The 19,544-nt window shown below is 43.3% G+C and overlaps 1 protein-coding gene across 2 annotated transcripts; it reads right to left on the reverse strand.

Annotated features, from left to right (window-relative positions):
* Nucleotides 1-110: 110 nt before the first annotated feature.
* LOC107220987 (polycomb group protein Psc-like) lies at nt 111-14,597 on the reverse strand. 2 transcript variants are annotated; one of them, XM_046737572.1, is made up of 6 exons: nt 14,253-14,597; nt 12,437-12,640; nt 4,687-4,777; nt 4,483-4,586; nt 3,946-4,316; nt 111-3,468 (listed from the first exon to the last, which is right to left on the reverse strand). In XM_046737572.1, exons 2-6 carry the CDS (start codon nt 12,549-12,551, stop codon nt 1,474-1,476), a joined length of 2,676 nt encoding a protein of 891 aa, XP_046593528.1. In that variant the 5' UTR covers nt 12,552-12,640; nt 14,253-14,597; the 3' UTR covers nt 111-1,473. The 2 variants fall into 2 exon arrangements, with proteins under 2 accessions (XP_046593528.1, XP_046593527.1); XM_046737571.1 differs by having other exon boundaries at nt 12,437-12,643.
* Nucleotides 14,598-19,544: the final 4,947 nt, after the last annotated feature.

Here is a 19,544-nt window from a genome sequence, read left to right on the forward strand (position 1 = left end):
TAACACCAATGCTGAAGTTAGTCGGGATTAGGGACACAACATGAAATAAAATTGTTCAAATTCAAAAGATATGGATTTTTTGGGCTAGAAAAACGATGGAACTCAAACACAACTATGTCATAACCTAATCAAAAAAAAATTTACAAATTAACAATAGTGACATAATTCAAAGCACTCTTAGTTTCTACCACTAAAGATGCAACCAAACGAATTCCAATTTTGATTCGAGTCATCCTACTCGGTATGAATGGACTTTTCGATAATAATAGTTTCCTTCAAAGACCAATAGATTGCCCCGTCAAACTTTTGAAAGTTTTGTTTTTCTTCTTCTACTCGTACTTAACATAAGTGTTTTTTCAGTCGTGTCACCCTTGTCGCCAAGATACGATATATTTTCAAGTATATTTAACATTTGATGATTGTGCATTTTGCGTAAACTTTCACGCTATGCACGAATATTCAAGCTCTTGTACACAATATATTATACACGTATCGAGCGCAGCAGTATACGTAACATTGATCCCATTACTATGCAGTGTCAGTTTTATGACACTGTTGAATTTCAATGAATAACTCTTTCATAGTTATCGATGATTGTATTAAAATAGTATGTATAATGTCATGCCTTATAAACTAATTTGCAAATCACATCAGATAATGCTCCTTTGTGTTATATAGTATGTATGTATAGTATGTATAGTATATACATAATCGATACAAAAAAAATTATTAATAGACATGAGTGTAATATTATATAAAATATAATACAAACACATAAATATACGTGAAGTAACAATATTACAATCATCATTATTACTGATAATATTATCATTCAATGCAATAACCAATCAACGAAATAGAATGAGAACTAAGATATCAACAACAATAGCCACAAATTACTCTATTTCGATTCAAGACACAATACTGATATATATTTATCATAACTAGAAAAATTTTTCCACATATGTCAGTTTTAAATTTGTTTAGTTAGCTAAACACCAAAAAACTCGTAAAAACTTCGCAAAAGGATAGAACTTTGATAGTTGAGAAGAGTGTCGTTAATAACAATTGAGACAGCGGAAATAATATTTTTCGTTCAAACAGCCTATTCACATAATCCTACAAATACTTTTTTCACTTTTTCAGTTCAATAAATTAATAATAAACCAAACAATATTCACTATTCATATTCATATTAGTCCGTCCCTATCCTCGAACTGTTTTTTAATGCCTTCAACGCAAACGTCAGATCATTATTCTTATCAAATAAACAGCAGCGTCGTTATATTTACCCGCTTTGCCGCATGCTTCAGTCTGGTATAAAGAAGTTTAGTAAGCCAATAAAAAAATGTCCAAGTCTTTGGTAGCCAATATATCGCGAGAGACATATAGAATTAAGTTTACACTAATTTCACACTTTACTAACATTGTTCGTGATACTGAGAGAAAGAAAAACAAAAACCGAAAACACCGTCAACGCAGCGTTCCCTCGCAAGGCAAAGGCGCGTTGTTCGGTTGTTTAATAATGGGAACTGCCAATGACGTGACAGAAGATCTTGCCGGTTTTATGGGTGCACACTGAGCAGCGAGATGGCTTTTGCTCGGACTGTTAGGGGAATTTCCATCTGTTTGGGGCAGCCTAAGTCTAGCCTCGATTTGTAACTGTTGTCTATTTTGCGCTTGGCTAAGAGCAAACAGGCTCTGTAGACTGGGAAAAACAGACGACAGACTTGATCTGCTGCTACTGGTGGGGCTAGGAAGACAAGACGGAGCGTAAACAGGAGTTCGGGTACTCGCGGGTGGAGGAATATCAGTTACCCGATGCACGGCCGGTGTGAGCGACCCAGGCGGAGCTCTGTAATACCGTTGTCCACCAACAAGGGTGACGACCTGTCCTAGAGCGGTGTTATTCTCCCTGGTAGCGGCTGCGGCGGATTTACCTTTGGGCTTTGAAACTGGCTGGGGGATCCTGAGCGGATGAATGTCAATTTTCTTGCCACCGCTAAGGTCTAGAGCATCTTCTCCTAGCTGGTCCTGATCCTTTTTTCGTTTAGGACTGATCTTTATTTCCCTATCAGATTGATTTCTCGGCTTTGTTTTACTCGGCGCTGGCATTCGAATCTGGCCCGTTTTCAGGGCTTTCAGGACTCTCGGGTCTACCGATCGATCGTTTAACGTAATGCTTGGGTTAACCTTATTCAACAGGCTCATCTGATTGTCCTTCAAGTTTCCGGGGTCGATTCCAGCGCTGTTACTACTACTTGGCGACTTTGGTGCTGTCAGTGTTATACTAAGGCTCGCCGGAATATTCAATCCGCAGCCATCCAATAAATTTCGAGTATTATTGTAAACATTGGGACTAGCAGACTTGACGCAAGCAGTGCTCACAGCTACCAACGTAGCCGGTGTCGTCGTCCCCGCAGGATTCCCACAGCAATTTACACCCGAACTGGTAGAATTCGGTATTTGCGATTGTTGGCTAGTTTTCAGCCTGTTCAATGGTTTGACGGTAAGTTTTTTTGGCTGATTTTGGAACGGAAGTTTTCGTCGTTTAGCTTCGAATATCGGCAGACCAGGGGGGCATTTTCTCTTAACAGCACCAGCCGGCAGTGGAGAAGGTTCGTTTGGAAAAGTATAAACATCAACTTTAGGAGCGACATTTTTTACCGAGTCCTTTAGCAACGGTGTTTCATTCTTAGAATCTCTAGCTGCGAGTTGAAAGCTCTGAAGGAACTGTTTCTTTTCTGTAAGCTCTGCTGGTTTCTTGTTAGTCACAGTTCCACAGTCGCCATTCAGTTTGACTTTAGGTAACGCAGACACGGCAGGTGTTTCACCAAAAGTTACTTTACGCTTTTGCTTATCCTGTTGCGATTCTATCTCGGCATCTTTTACACTTGTTTTTTCTTTTCCCGTCACAGTTTTATCCCCAGTGATCGGTGTTTTTGCCTGATTCGTAGACCTTTGCCGCTGGACCTGCTCCATATTTAAAGGCTTTTGAATATCGTTTTTTATTGGACAGCGACGCAGCATAACATTACTGATTACTTTTGGTTTCTTCAAGGACATAGTATTCGGCAAGCACTGCTTGAGTGTAATTTTAACTCCATTCGAACTCTGCCCATCGCCGATACTAACAACACTGAATTCGGGACTAAGATTTTTTTGTTCCAAACTATTGCCACTCGTGGGAATGAGAGGATTCCGGGTTGTAGGACTTTTCAGAACCTCGTACCGACCTTCAGAATTTTTCAATATCTTTATGGGACTTTTTACTTGCGGTGCTTCTTTCGTATCGACAACTATTTGTTTAGAATCTTTCTCATGTTTGATATCATTGGTATCAATTGGAGCTGAATCACCAGGAGGTAAACTTGCCCCAAGGCCTGGAGTCGATGGTCGATCGTGAGGCGGAGCCTCCAGCCGGGGTTCTTCTTGCGCGATGCGATAGAAAAATCTCATCGGTGCATTCTGAAAATGAGAATCGATTACATGTAATTAATGGAAGCATGGAGACTAAAGTACAGGAGCCCAATCTCTGTATTGAAGATGTGTCCGCGAAATCATGAGAAAGAAGGGTTCCGCTACAGCGGCGCTGTCGTTACTCTGGACCGATGTTGCCGCACATATTTATGTTTATTATAATTATTATAATTTTGGTCACTATATCACTGTATTACTATATTTATAGGATCAGAACGTCCGGAGCAACGCTGGTGATAAAACCGTGCACTATTAAATCTCGGGGTTTTGCGGACGCCTTTTCTGCCTCTCCGCCTTAGAGATTGGACTCCTGTACTCTAGTCTAGGAAACTATAATCCGATTATACGATATCAAAACCATACAATTATAAGAAAGTCTTATTGCGTTAATGAAAATTCAATCCAGCAATAAACTGAATACACCAAATGACGATTGAAAATGTAATTGGCCCTTGTATGACTCACCCTTTTCCACGCATACATATAGGCGACGTCCATGAGGGTCCAGTGTTCAGGCAGAGGAGCAGTTCGATGGCAAACTTCTATGGTGTATCGAGTTAAGTCAACACTGTACTTGAGAGCCAAGAATTTCTTCAAATGCGCGATTGTTACCAGCGCTGGACACTGGAGATATCTTCTATTGGCGTTATCATTGTTGTTGTTGTTATTATTTATATTGCGATGTATGGAATCCACATCGTTGGTCGTCGGCCCCAAGGTCAAGGGGTCGGCACCGGGTGGCAAGTACTCCAGACTCAAGCTTACTGCATCTTCGGGGGCAAAAATCAATCTCCCACTAACGTCCTCGCCTCTTTGTTCTGGCGTGGCCGAATCGGCTGTTCAAAATTCGCGGCAAAATAAAGAAAACTTTAATAAAACACATCAAGACGGCCAAATGAAGTAAACAAAGTGAAATAATAAGAAAAAAAAACACTGTTTCACACGATAAAAATAATTCATCGCAACTTTGACTAAAGATAATTGCACAATAGTAAAGATTACCGTGCTCAGGGTGTTTCTTATAGAATTCCCGTCTTCTCCGCATTTCTTTGTGATAAAGTCCGGGTACCAATTTATAGACGATGTCCTGTAATGCCTTGTCAGCCCTGTAAATAAAAGATACCAATTTAATAGTGTCCACCATAAGTAGTTATGTTTATTTTTTATACAAATATAATTCTCATTGTCAGTCTCTTTTATGCTTACTTGATATCGGGTTTGGCATTATTGAGGACATGATTGCACGTTGGACAATGAGCTTCTGCACTCAAATGCTTTAGTATGCAGCTTCTACAGACTGAAAATAGTAAATTTCGTATTAAAATATTGGAAACTATATATAAAAAAAACAAAGCATTCATGCAAGATTGTCTTTCAAACACGCGCACTGTTCACTTCTAAAACATAAAAATGAATGGTCAGTAACGAGAGAAAAGAGATGAATTGAAAGAAAACGATGGAACATACTGTTCATCGGGGATTCGAAAAGGCAACAAATATAGGAGGAAAAATAAAACGCCCGCAACCAGGTTTGTTTAGAGGCCAACGCATTCCGGCAATGGACTTCCAAGAGAGGACAGTTTATTAGTTTTGCCGTTTAGGACCTCCGTGGTAGTCGGCAGCTATAGGTATGTAACTATGTACCGTCGGTGAAAAGGTGTCGTCATGTGTACGACTAACCCGCATAATGTATATGTATATATATATTGTTATAAACGGAGAAATCATCAATCACCCGTGTTATCGTCTTTTTAGTGATCTAGTAGTCATCTTTGACTATAGCTTTCATATGTCATAGAATGAATAGGGTTGCTGGTCAACAAATATTATTGTAAAAACCGTCAGTCTCTAGACTTTAAAAAGCGATCTTCGTGACCAAATACATTTATTTTCTTTCTAAATTATTCCTTGTTCGTGAGACTTCTTTGGCTCGGCGTTCGCTTAAATCGCACAGAGAACTCTTTGATTTTCTTAGACCTTTCTTAATTTCCCCCGTTGTTACATTGGTGTCAGAAGCGGGATCTCTTCTGTGCCATTTGAGTGGATTTTGAGTGAAAAGAAGTATACAAAAAAATGCAAAGATCTCCTCTGACGAGAGCATCACGCGCGGAGCGACGAGCTGCCGGATGCGTTTCGTCGTGCCAGCGCTCTCCTGAACCGGCGTTTCCTCCCGTTTCTCCTCGTTGGGAAGCTGAGGTTCAGCCCCAGGCCCAACTAGCTCTCTTGGCAGAGCTCATCCAAGGAAATCAAGATTTGCTGATGCGACAGATACAGCAGCAACAACAACATCAGCAACAGCAGCAACAGCAGCGACAAGAACAGCAGAATCTTCTGCACGAACTCCTCTCCCAACAACGTCAACAACAGGAAATCGTGTCCCAGGCGCTGATTGGGACCCTGCAAGGTGTGCAGAGGCTACAGGAGCAGCCGCAGGAACTCCCAATTCGCCCAATCCCGTCCCCAGGTAGTAGGACTTCTCTTCCTTCAGTCCCAGTCCCAGCAAGGAGGACCTTCATTCATTCAATTCCGGATCAATTAAGGTCTGACGCCATTTATGGGGGAGGCGAAATTTTCCCTGTTGCTAATAATTTTCCACCTACTCATGTCTCGCGACAAGCTCAGGTTAGCTCTTTTACGCAATGCCACAATGTTCCGTCACGTGATATTTCAGAAGTAGTTGAGCCTCCTGCCGCGTCGTCTCATCCTAGCGTGGATATTCAGTCAGAGTTCTTGGCCTTTTTAAAATCGCGCGGTACTGTCAATGTTCTCTCTCCGCAGACTCAGAGCTCGTTCGGACTCAATCAGGTCTCTGTACCTGCCGCGAGTATTGTAGAGTTGCCCTCGAAACAATCGAATTTGAAGCCCGGTTCGTATGACGGTTCGTCTGAGTTCAACATGATAAGTAAGGTTAATGGTTGGAATCCGTCCCAGAAAGCAGCTAATTTGACAGCCTCTTTGTCCGGTCCGGCCTTGGTGGTTCTTGGATCGCTTTCAGATTCGGATTCTGAAAATTTCGACAGCATTTGTGCGGCTCTTAAACTTCGGTTTGGCGAAGAACATCTTTCCAAACTTTATCTCACTCAGTTTGAAAATAGACGTCAAGGACCCAAGGAAGATTTAGCCTCTCTCGGAAATGACATCGAACGTCTCGCTCGACACTCCCTTACTGATTGTGCAGAAAAAGCTAGAGATCAGATAGCTCGGGCGAAATTCATTAATGCGATTCGGAATCCGGAGCTTCGGTATCATCTGAGGCTCGCAGCTCCAACTTCTTTACATGAAGCAATTATTAAGGCCTTAGAATTAGAAGCCATAAACGAGGAAGATTTAGGTTCGCGTCAACTTCATCGATTAAACCAAGCTGAACCTTCAGAAAATTCTTCGTCCCGTCCTTCAGTCAATCAGCCTAGCTCAGATTCTCTTCCAGGAAGGAAAAATAGTGATTTCTCTCGTTACCACAATAGATCAAACTCCAATCAGCCTGTCTTAGAGTGCCAGTTTTGCGGCGTAAGGGGACATGTCGCGAAGAATTGTTTCAAACTCGACCGTCAGTTGAAGACTGCGGAAGATTCGTGGCGCAATAATGCCTCCAAGAGAGCACCCTCTAATCCGGTTTGGGCAGCGCAACCTTCTGTTCCTCCGAATTCAGGAAACTAGCTACCGATGTTTCGAAAGGGCGGATATCATCGGTTTCTGCCAAGTTCCTTAGCCCTATTGCTTCACAGTTCGTGGTAAGAGGCCTGCGTCGTACCGGCATATATGCTAAAGGTTCTGTTAACGGACCAGGTTGTTTGTGGGTGATAGATACCGGAGCCGAAATTTCCGTTGTTCGTCCTGATATGATTTCGTCTCTTGCTTCAATTAATCCTTCTGTGTCTATTCGCTCCGCTACCGGAGCAACTACCCCTGTCGTAGGTAAGATGGCCGTGCAGGTAACAGTAGCGGAGCGGATTGTCTTCAATCCCCACATGAAGTTCTAGTAGCTGATATAGAAGATAAAGGAATTTTAGGCGTAGATTTTCTTTCCGCTCACAACTGCGTCATTTCTACCGGGGATTCGACTCTATGTTCTGGTTACCGTAAAATCAACCTCGAAACGTCTAGGTATATTAACTCTTCTCAACAGAAAGAAACCCTCTCGTATTTGCGCGTTTTAGAACATGTTTCGAACTCTTTAGTTGTTCCTTCTTATCTCACGGAACTCTTTACTAGGTCTTCTAAAGATTTAGATATCGCTCAGACTAACAGTCTCGTTTGCCTTTTTAACGATTTTAAAGAGACTTTCGCTAAAGACTCTGCCGACATCGCGAGATGTATCATCGCTAAGCTTTCGATAGATGTAGGGAATAACGCTCCGATTAAACAGGCAGCTAGACGGCTTCTTTTAAACGGTCGCAGGGAAGTTGAAAAATTAGTAGAAGATATGAGAACAGCAGATGTTATTGAGCCGTCTTCGAGTCCGTGGGCTTCTCCCATTGTCTTAGTCAATAAAAAAGATGGTTCCAAGAGGTTTTGTATAGATTATAGGAAGTTGAACGAGGTCACCAAGAAAGATGCATATTCGCTTCCTCAGATAGGAGATACCCTTGATTTAATATCTGGTGCCAGTTGGTTCTCTACGATAGATTTACAGAGCGGTTATTGGCAAGTCGAAATGAATCCGTTAGACAAAGCGAAAACAGCTTTTGTCACAGGGTTAGGTGGACTTTGGCAATTTGAAGTTATGCCTTTTGGCCTTTGTAATGCTCCAGCTACCTTCGAAAGAGCGATGGAACTCGCCCTTCAAGGTCTGATTGGCAAGATTTGTTTAGTTTATCTCGATGACATTATCGTGTTCGGTAAGACTTTTAATGAAGAATTGGAAAATCTTAAGCAGGTTTTTAGTCGTTTATTCCAAGCTGGTCTAAAAATGAGTCCCAAAAAATGTCATTTTTTCAAAAAGGAAGTAACTTTTCTCGGACACGTCGTTTCAGCGGAAGGTGTTGAGACAGATCCTTCTAAAATAGAAAAGGTCTCGAACTGGCCTCGTCCCGATTCAAAAGAAAAGATTCAAAGTTTCTTAGGACTTTGTACTTATTACAGACGTTTCGTTAAGGGCTTTGCTTCTATAGTGAGACCCCTCCATGCTCTTACAGGAATTAAAGTTGTTTTTGATTGGACTTCCGAATGCGAAGGAGCCTTTGTTCTCCTTAAAAAAATATTAACTTCGCCGCCGATATTAGCTTATCCCATCACCGATTCTCAATTCATCGTAGATTCTGACGCTTCTCTCTGTGGTATAGGTGGGGTTTTGTCTCAAATTCAGGATAACCAAGAGCGCGTTATTAGTTATTTCAGTCTGGTCTTGTCTAAACCGGAACGCAATTATTGTGTTACCCGTAGGGAATTATTAGCGATGGTAAAATCTATTTGCCATTTCCATCATTATCTTTATGGAAGGAAATTTTTGATTCGGACAGACAATGCTTCCTTAACTTGGCTTCTTTCGTTCAAATCACCTGAAGGCCAAGTAGCTGGATGGTTGGAGAGGTTAGGTCAATATGACTTCGAAATTAAACACCGTCCCGGAGTTCTGCATGGTAATGCTGATGCACTTTCTCGTCGTCCGTGCGGGGACGATTGCAAACAGTGCTCTCGTTTAAATAAACAGAAAGATCCCTCGCTTAACGTTCGTCAAATTTCTCTCGTTGAAAATAAAGAAGACTGGATCATCGCCCAGGAGAAAGATTCAGATCTCCTCCTAGTTCGGAATTGGAAATCCTGAGGAGTCTGGCCTCAGTGGGAAGAAGTATCTTCTATGAGTCAGTCTTTGAAAATTTACTGGACGCAGTGGGACTCCTTGTTTCTCCTCGATCACTTGCTTTATAGGAAATGGGAATCACCTGACTCCAGGTCGGTACGTTTGCAGCTTCTGGTTCCTAGAGAAAAGATAGCCGAGATTTTGTCAAGCTTTCATGATTCACCTGTCGGTGGCCATTTCGCTTCTAATAAGACTTTAGGTAGGATCAGAGAAAGGTATTTTTGGGCTCACTGCCGAGCTGACGTTGAAAATTGGTGCAGAAATTGAACGGTTTTTTTAGCCAAGAAAGGACCTCGTGGAAAAGGGAAGAGTTCTCTTCAAATATATAACGTAGGAGCTCCATTTGAAAGAGTCGCAATGGATATCCTAGGCCCTCTTCCTCCTTCTAGGTCAGGATATCGGTATGCCCTGGTGATAGCAGATTATTTTACAAAGTGGTTAGAAGTAGTCCCAATTCCGAATCAAGAAGCTAGCACCGTTGCTCGAGCTTTCGTTCGTGAATTCGTCTGTCGTTACGGAGCTCCTCTAGAATTACACACAGATCAGGGTTGAAATTTTGAGTCGAATTTGATGAAGGAGTTCCTTCAAATTTTAGGGATTAGAAAAACTCGTACCACCGCTTTGCATCCGCAGTCTAATGGAATGATAGAAAGATTGAATAGGACGCTTCTTCGTTATCTTTCTTCTTTCGTTGATCAGGATCAGAAAGATTGGGATGAGTGGATTCCCTTATTTCTTTTATCGTATCGCTCTGCAATTCACAACACTACCGGTTTTTCTCCAGCTATGATGTTGACAGGTCGGGATCTTCGACTTCCGTTAGATTTAGAAAAGGGCGTCAATCCTTCCGTGGCTTCGTCCCAGGTGATTTTTAATTCGGTTTTCCGTCAAAAATTGGACGAGGTTCATGAATTTGCTAGGAAAAGAATTCGTATGGCCTCCGATAAGACTAAGGATCGTTATGACATCAGATCTAGAAATTTAAAATTTGAAAAGGGAGATTCCGTTTGGTTATTTCAACCTCGTCGACAACAAGGGCGTTGTCCCGAACTCCAGAGTAATTGGGAAGGTCCTTATTTTATTGTTGATCGGATTAACGATGTTGTTTTCAGAATTAGACGTTCCCCTCGTACCAAATCCAAAGTCGTTCATCTGGATCGCTTAGCTCCTTATCAGTCAAGGGCGACGTTTTTGTAGCTCTCTGAAGGTTAGAAAGTTCATTGACAGGTTAAGGTTAGTTCGATGTTGTTCGATACGGGAAATTTTGATACATCGATTTCTTTGGCTTGAAGAGTGCTTCGGTTCTGCGCTTGGATGAAATCGTGAGCGATTGATCGATCCTTTCTTATTTTTCTAACCAATATGTCAGTTTCTTTGAGTTTTTATAGATTTTCCCCGACGAATCTGCCGCCTTTACCTGTTCCCGATGATACCTCCAGCTGTGCTATTTGTCCGGTCTTAGCCTGGGTTCTCCGGATATTCAGATAAGATCGTTCCTTTTCTTTCTATTGAATGAATTATAAATCCAATCAATCGCGTATTTTCCCCCCAAATTTGCTTAGCGAATTGGGAATCATCCGCTTCCTCTCAATTTGTCCTCCCAACTCTAGGGTGTGCTGTGTCCGGAGGAAACCCCGGGGCCGGTTCACCTGTCCTTGTCTTGATCCCCGCAAGAACTTTGAACGCCAGAAAATCTCTTCCTCTGGGATCCCTTCTGTCTCCTGCCTTTCCGAAACATCCTGGCGCGATCTGTTCTCGAGTTCCTTACTCGAGGTGTTCCAATGTTCCAATGTGTCTTCGGCCAAGGAATCTCTTGAAGAACTCACCAACTTACCCTTTACACTCACCTTTGTGAAAAACACTGAACATAATGATTTTTGGGGTTTTGAATTTAGTGCTCGGGCATCTGCTCAAGGGTTTCTATGGTTTCCCTTGAGACCGTTAGCGAATTCCAGATGTTTTTAAAAAAAAACTAGGGCCATAGCCCATCTACGAGCACCTGCTACTAGAACACTTTTACAATTGTTTCGTTTTATACGAGTCGGGACGACTCTTTCCTCGAGGGGGAGTAATGTTATAAAGGGTGAAATCGTCAATCACCCGTGTTATCGTCTTTTTAGTGATCTAGTAGTCATCTTTGACTGTAGTTTTCATATGTCATAAAATGAACAGGGTTGCTGGTCAACAAATATTAGTGTAAAACCAGTCAGTCTCTGGACTTTAAAAAGAGAACTTCGTGACCAAATACATTTATTTTCTTTCTAAATTATTCCTTGTTCGTGAGACTTCTTTGGCTCGGCGTTCGCTTAAATCGCACAGAGAACTCTTTGATTCTCTTAGACCTTTCTTAATTTCCCCCGTTGTTACAATATATATACATACATAGATACATACGTATATAATATTGTACTGCCATAATTACAACCCTAGTGAAAACGATTTCTACGATTTTCTACAAATTTTTAAAAAAATTGGAACATTTCGTACAATTTCGTAAAAAAAAAATTGTTTCCATAAAAAATTGTAAATATGCGGGTTTTCATAAAACCTTGTAGATTCTTATGAAAGTTTGTATTTTTTCAATAAAAAAACTGCAGTAACTTATAATTTTGAAAAAAGATTAACAATCCTTTATGAAAAGATATGTATATTCAGAATTTTATACGAAATAATACGAATTGTTTCAATTTCTCTAAAAATTCGTAGAATATTTTAGAAATTGTTTTCACCAGGAAAGAAATTCACCGTAATACCAGTGACGTCTGATTTTGAGTGTTTGAAGGTGAGGTATGTATATAATTTTATAATCAGTAACACAGAGATTGATTATCCCATACCCAGGAAATGGAATCAAATAATACGTTTTCATTCTTTAACGCTCTTTTTCCTGTCTCTCTTAAGTCTTGTTTCTTTCGAAATTAAGTTTCACTCCTAATAATGCTTTGACGCAACATATATTGCATATATCATGTACCTATACATGGGCTTATTGATTAAGCTGTTTTCGACATAAAATGTGTGTTACAAGAATATAAAAAGAAGAGAGAAACGAAACTAACTTCGAAAACGCAACACGTGTCGTTGGCGAATGCTATATCGTTAAAGTGTCTAAACAAATGTGAATAATAAGTAGTATCAGGGATGTATTATACTCACACGAATGAAGGCATTCAACGACAGTAGTGGCATCTACGAGGTATCCTCTGCAGAGAGGACATATCAAATAGGGGTTCACATCTCGAAGATACGTTCTCCTTCCCATACCCGCCATATTTACAACTCAGTTTTACTTCTTTTTCTTCTCTCTCTCCCTTCTCCCTTTCGCCTTCTATTGTTTTACTGCTTGAACATAATCCCAGGCTACTGAAACATAAAGAGAAACAAACATGCCGCATTGTTCAAAAGTTTTCACATTTTCGGAGGATACGAGTTTCATTACATTTTGTTTGCAATAATCGCAAGTCAATGGAAAATGATACTTCGTGTAGCTCGTATATACATATATAGATATATATGTATATAATCGATTTTTATGTGCCTACCAAGGATCGTCCGAAATTTGGGACTTTCGTTTTCGTTCTCTTAGTTTCATTTCATGCGTCAATTAAGCTTAGCGGTGTCACCGGCCGTCGGTAAGGACTGAAGGTCTCGTGTATACGATCGGAATATTTTATGATATTTTTCATCGCGGTACGTGATGAGTGAATTTTTTTTTCTCTCCTGCTACAATCATATTACGTACAAAACATTGCTGCTATGCACCGGAGCTCAGGCGGTACCCAACATAGCATGTGTTTAGGTTTAGGTTTAGGTTACCCCACTTTCATAAAGGACTCTCAGGTAGCGAGAAGCCCCCCCTGTCCTACCCTGCCGTCCCGTCCTTCCCTCCATTCCCTTTCACTACCTTCCCTTCCATCGTCGAGTACGTAGGTATAGTCGAGAATACAGTCATGCAGTTTTCCGATTTTCAATTTCACGTTGTGCGCGAGTATAGCGTTTTTCCCGACTTGCATGCCCGTGTATATGCATACGTTGGTATAATCAATTTTTGTTAAACCAAGCAACAATCTACAACGGAACATGTTTTTCGGCCGGAAAACGAAATCATTCTCAGTACAACCATTAATTTTTCCATATCCCGCATGCAGTCAGTCGTGGAGAGAAAGAATCGAGAATGAGAAGCATCAATAGTCGTTTAAGGTCTATTCCGCATAGGTACGAGTATGTACGTACCTATTAAATATCGGTAGATCCCTGGCGCAACGTAAACATAACTATACCGACTGTACATGCATATATACATACATACCATGGCGGAAAATGAATGTACAGTATATGGTTTAAAAACTCTCCGTGTTATTGGGAGAGTTTCGTTCCCCTCCTCTCTTCGTGTACTCGCGATATGCAGCAGCCTACTTGTTCTCTCTCTTTCTCTCCCTCTCACTGTCTCACTCACTCACTCGCTCACTCTCTCTCTCTCTCTCTCTCTCTCACTCTCTCTCTCTCTCTCTCTCTCTCTTTCTTTCTTTCTCTTCAACACTCACTCGCTAACTCCAGTAGGAGGTCTGAACTTACGAATATGCGATGTGTCCCACACAAGCACACACACGCTCATGCACACATGCAGCTATAATGTCAACGAAACAAACAGATTCGTACAAGTACGCAAGAGCTGTGAGGAAAGTGCATGAAAATTGCCTGAACTCGACAGGGTGGAGAGCAGGCAACGATTTGCAGAGGGAGATTATGTGTATACCTAAATGCGGCATATCTCTGTATACCGAGTGTAGGTGTATGGATGTATGTTTGTACGTATGAGACGCAGGTTCGTAAGAAGCAACGCCATCACACACAGAGTTGAACATGTGTCGAATGGTAACTTTTAAATCGTTACAAAGAGTCGGGACGACGAAGTCATTGAAATCGTCGAGGATACTAAAAACTGATAATTATTTGTATCGCGGTTACGTACAGCACGGCATGAGAAAACAATGCATATAAAGATCCACAGAGAATAATCCAGTCACCGCCGAGCGACAGGGCAGCCGACTAGCAGGAGCAACGGCGATATCAGTGTTGGTAGTCGTGTCCACGTATATCCATAGGCGGTTGCGGCGATCCACGGAGAATCTTGAACAGCGGTACAGTCAGCGCCATGCTGCACGAAGCGTTAAAAACCCGAACTTCGGCCGTCGGAATAGCCTTGATGAGGGGCGCTGCGGGGGGGAGAGCGAGGGTTGGCGGAAGAGAGTGGGAGAGGAGGGAGACTCACGATGTAAACGTGGCGCGGAGAGGTTAACGCACAACCGATCACCAGGACGTCTCGCGCCAAACTAAACCAAACGAGGGAGAGTCTCTCTCTTCTGGTGGTGGTGGTGGTTTCCCCTCGGTCCCTCGCCTCCTCGGCGCATCGCCGCGCGCCGTGCCCTTCGCTCCCCTTACGTCTATTATTTACCACCCTTCTCGGCTCTCTCGACGACCCCCCCAGTCGTGTTTTCCGTACCTCCCCTGACGGACTCTGTCCTACCTCCCGGGCTTCGGCAGCACCGTTCACGTTTGCGATCACTATACTCTCATTCTCCGACCAACCATTACTCTCTTTCTCTCTCTCGCTTTCTCGCTCTCTCATGCTCTCTCAAGCTAACACGGCTCATCGCGAGCGTGTGCGGGTAGACGTAATGGACGTACGGGGGCGGGGGGTGATGATGGTAGAGACACGCACACGCGTGGGATGCGCGGCCCCCTTTATTCCCGTCCCCTGCCCATCGGCAGCGCTTCTTCCTGGGGGTACGGCGAATGAAGGGAGCCGGGAATTAAAAGAAGTAACGAAGGGCGCGGCGAGAGAAGGGAGAGAACGAGGGAGAACGAACAAAAAAAAAAATGAAAGAAGAACACCGCGAGAGACGGAGAGAGAGAGGAGCGAGGGGGAGAGAGGAGGAGAGATAGACTGGCGAAGAGAGTGGATAGAGATCCGGGGGACTCGAGATATCTACCAGCGACTCCGCTCGTTCTCTCGTTCTTCTATGTATACCGTACTAGGTATATATATGCTAGGTATATATATATGGAGCGCTGTACCACGCTCTGCCGTGCGGATAAAACGGAGAGTCCGAAGTCACCCGCGTCTTGCGGTTCTCCTCTGTTCTCCCATTGTTATACTATTCTATCTTCCGAGGAGAGGAGTACGAAAAGAGGAAGAGAAGATGAGAATTGCGAGATACGGGTGAATGCTTTGTTCGAACGAGAGATATATATCATCTCATTGCTCCTTCCCTCATCTTCTTTTTAGAATCAAAGCTTGAATATTGTCACCCCAAAACGTATGAGTATTAAAGATTACAAAGATTTTGTACACATGCATTATAGGTACGTAGACGGTACGCATTTTATTATTGTATAAATTGTATAATCCACCATCTACAACAACGAACGTTAAGAGTTGTTTTTCGATCTTGTTACCCTTACGAATACTTCTCACACGTCATTATAATGCACGTACGGATATGCAGTGATCGTCGAAACACCAGAAGTAACTTGTGCGTATGTACGTACCTACCTATCGCTTTGGCGCTTCGAGGAAAACGTACGCGATGCACTCTTTCACACGTCACTTTGAAGTAAACTTATATCTGTATCCCTATCGGCATGCGTGTTTGTACGCATACCCAGTGCACAGGCAAATTCATCACTTTAATTTGCAATGATACATCAAAATTCGGTAGTCGTATGCGGTGGTCACATATATGTACACGGGCGTACATGGACATATGCGTACGCATACCTTTGTACACGCATATTTCGCGAGAGCAACGTATTCAAGCCTCTGGCTACGTACCCTCATCTCATTTCACGTACTGTTGCCATCCATACCGATACGTAATGCCTCTTTTCTCACTTTATCTCTCTTTCCCTCTCTTCATCTCTCTCTGTGTATCGTGTTATATGTTGGGCGAGTAGCAGAGAGGGGAAAAATGGGTGGGGAAGAGGGAGAGCCAAGGCGCCGATGTGGTCGTACACGTACACCATGTACTCGTATATGAAACGGAGAAGGGCGGAGGGGAATAATATTGGTAAAGGGACCGAGCCTCCGCCCTGCTCCACAACGTTCGTTCGCCAAGGGACCTTCTCGCCCCCTTCCTCCCACCAACTATGCCTAAAATATTATACACACGCACTTGTGCCTACGTATATGTATATACGTATACGGAGAGTAGTATATCTAGTGTAGGTATCTTAAGTATACCGTACACCCGACACACACGGTACATTATTCATCGTATACACGCACATACAGGCACAGAACGAACGTACTTATCGTGTGTGGCTGCAGCAACAGCCGCAGGAGCAGGAGCAGGAACAGGAGCAAGAGAAGGCATAGAGAAAACGAGAAAGAGAGAAATGTTGGTATATAGGTATACATGTATACATATATTCACAGGTATATATGTGTATATGTATATATATATAGGTATATACATCCGCACGCGGCGGCTGCGAGTCCACCCAAAGCGTAGTGACGGTACGCGACGTCGGCAACGACACGACGAGCATCGACAGAGAACAAGATAGAGAGAGAGAGAGAGAGAGAGAGAGGGAACGAGAATAAAGTGAGAAATGTGGTGGAGGGGGCTGCGGGCTGAAATCACCAAGTGCAGGCAAGTAATTGACACACGATGCAGCTCGTGGAAAAGTTTCAGCCCGTCGGTTGGAAGGGTAAAACATTTCGCGTCACCCTTCAAACTTTTCCTGATCGTGTAACCTTGCCTTCCCGTTTCAGTTCAGACCCTCGCCGCTCGCGGCCTCCTCGCCTGTTCCGTTTCGTTTCATTCTCTTCCCTTCTCTCCTCTCCCCCCAGACTCGCCTCGTTCCCCTCCTGAAGCGACGCCACGCACTCTTTCCCCTTCACCATCTCCGCTTCTCTTTCCTTCCCTCCTTCGTCGAGACCTTCTCCCCTCCCCCACACCTTCCTTTCCTCCCTCCCCGCTCGATGGGCTAGCCCGCGACCAATCACAAAGAAGGATCGCTTCGCCCTCGGTACATGGGAAGCCCTTCTTCTTTTCCCGCACCTTCTACGTGTAATGCACCGCATGAAAAATCCCGTGTGGTGCGTATCTGTTGGACGTAAGGGTGCGGATGGAAGAGGAAGGGAGAAACGAGTTACCTAGGTCCGCGATTAAGGTGGTATAGGTACAAGGGGCGGGGGCGCGCCCCATCGTCATTCCGCAGGTTCGGGTACAGGTAGACATCAGGATTTGGATGTCTCAAGGTACCTGAATAATGGGACAGGCTGAAACTTATAGCAGCCAAGCGTCCTAATGTTCGTTCGAATAAGGTACCTAATGAAGTCCGAAAATTAAAATTTTGCGAAATACCTCGAACCCCCAATACTTTTGCAGAACAATGAGGATGAAACTGAACTGCATTTTTCTATCTCCAAAAGTTTAACACGTATGGCTGCCAACTCTGGTTGCTAGCTTCAGCTTCATAAATAATGGAACTGTAATTTAACGTATTTCAGGACGTGGCTTTTTCTCTAATTGCTTGCGGCATCGACGTCAGGGCATAAGGCATGTCATAACAGGAAGAAAAGAATATTCCGATATGTGTCAAACCTTTTGCTTGGGAGCATATATAGGTCATGGGATATGGATATGATCTGGACATTTACTGCAGGTAAAGAACGACAGGGTAGAATAATTTTCGGTGATACAATGATGTATGGTCGGTAGAAATATACCATATATACCCGCAAAGTATGACCATGCGATTATTAAGGCATCGTTATCGTATATAAATGGAAAGAGGAGTAAGGTGATCTCTATGCCACGCCGAGTCTACGCGCGGCGGTCCGTTCCAGTTTCTCGTTTTTTGATAATCATTCCAAATGGAAGGTCTGACGACAGTGTTCTTCTATCTACGTTGTGAAAGCCACAATTAATAAATGATTCCGAGAACCAGCGCTCCAAATTTTATTAAGTGCCATTGGGTTTTATAGAGGGAATCATAGCGCGACGGGCGAGTTCAGCGGGAAATACCTCGTCCAGAAAACACCGTTAGTTTGCGCAATTTTATAGTTTGCCGAAAACTTATTGCACCCTTTTGTTCGGTCGACATTCCCTCGAATGCTCGTAGATTTGCTTTTGAGAAAAACTGTTCGGCCGGTCGTTCGCAGGACCATTATGTCGGTAGACCGTACCGACTACATCTGCACGAGGTGAAGTGTCGATCAGTATACTAACCCAACACAGGGCGACATTTTATAATCCATATTCTATAATTATAGAATGAGTTTCGATAGGCGGGCGTCATTGACGAGCAAGACCTCACAGGGATCACGACTGGTTGCGTTGATACCAATGTGTCGAAACGTATTACACATTCCAGGATTCCCGGTATCATTCCTTGCAGGTTGTGCATTACAGTCCCAGAATGGAAGTAGCATTCTCGGTTTTCCTGGAGATTCGAGTGCATCGAGAGTCGAAAACTCGCGGTGGCGACATGAACACCGAGAATATGACATTGACAGTCTCCCTCTTCATAGTCCCCTGATCCGCATCGGTGCCTGGCGGGTATAAATATATGTAATCTGCGGTTCACAATCTATCCCATATAAGTGTATCGGCTCGTGCTAACCATCATCGTTTGATAAAATTGCCCTAATTCGTTTCGAAAGAGTCGACATTCGCGTTTCGCGTTACAGTACCTATACATGCAACGCTGAAACCGCGTGCACGGCTTGTGCACGTGATAAAATGGCGGTGGATTAAAACCCCTGCTCACGAGGCTGTAAATTGATCGGCTAGTCGGATAACCGAGCTGAGGCTTGTACGATCGAATCTGTTATCCTTGAAGATGATTTCCGAGGAAGAAAAGTCGATCCGATCCGTAGCGAAAATCGCGGGATCGCTACATGCTGCGAGATCTCCTCCGCGCAGGATCAGCCGGCGCTCTGTTCCAGGCTGCGATGTTTCTTCCTTCCTGCCGGACAAGACGCACCGCATTACGTACCTCCGCGTTAGTTTAATCGGGTCTCGCAGTTTCCGTTTAAATGTTGGTATCGCGTAGACTCGGGCAGCCAACTAGGTAGACGCTGAGCGCAGATTCTCACGAAGAAAAGCGAGTGGCCGAGGCACACATGTGAACGAACACGCATTATCGTCGCAAGCAAAGGCGAGACGAGACGAGGCGAGGCAAGGTAGGTATGCAGTAAGTTAAGCGAGCGCGGGCAGATATATCCCTCGGCAACGTCCGTCGGGGTTCGTGC

The sequence above is a fragment of the Neodiprion lecontei genome, chromosome 4 (assembly GCF_021901455.1).
Source record: "Neodiprion lecontei isolate iyNeoLeco1 chromosome 4, iyNeoLeco1.1, whole genome shotgun sequence".
NCBI classification, from domain to species: Eukaryota; Metazoa; Arthropoda; class Insecta; order Hymenoptera; family Diprionidae; genus Neodiprion; species Neodiprion lecontei.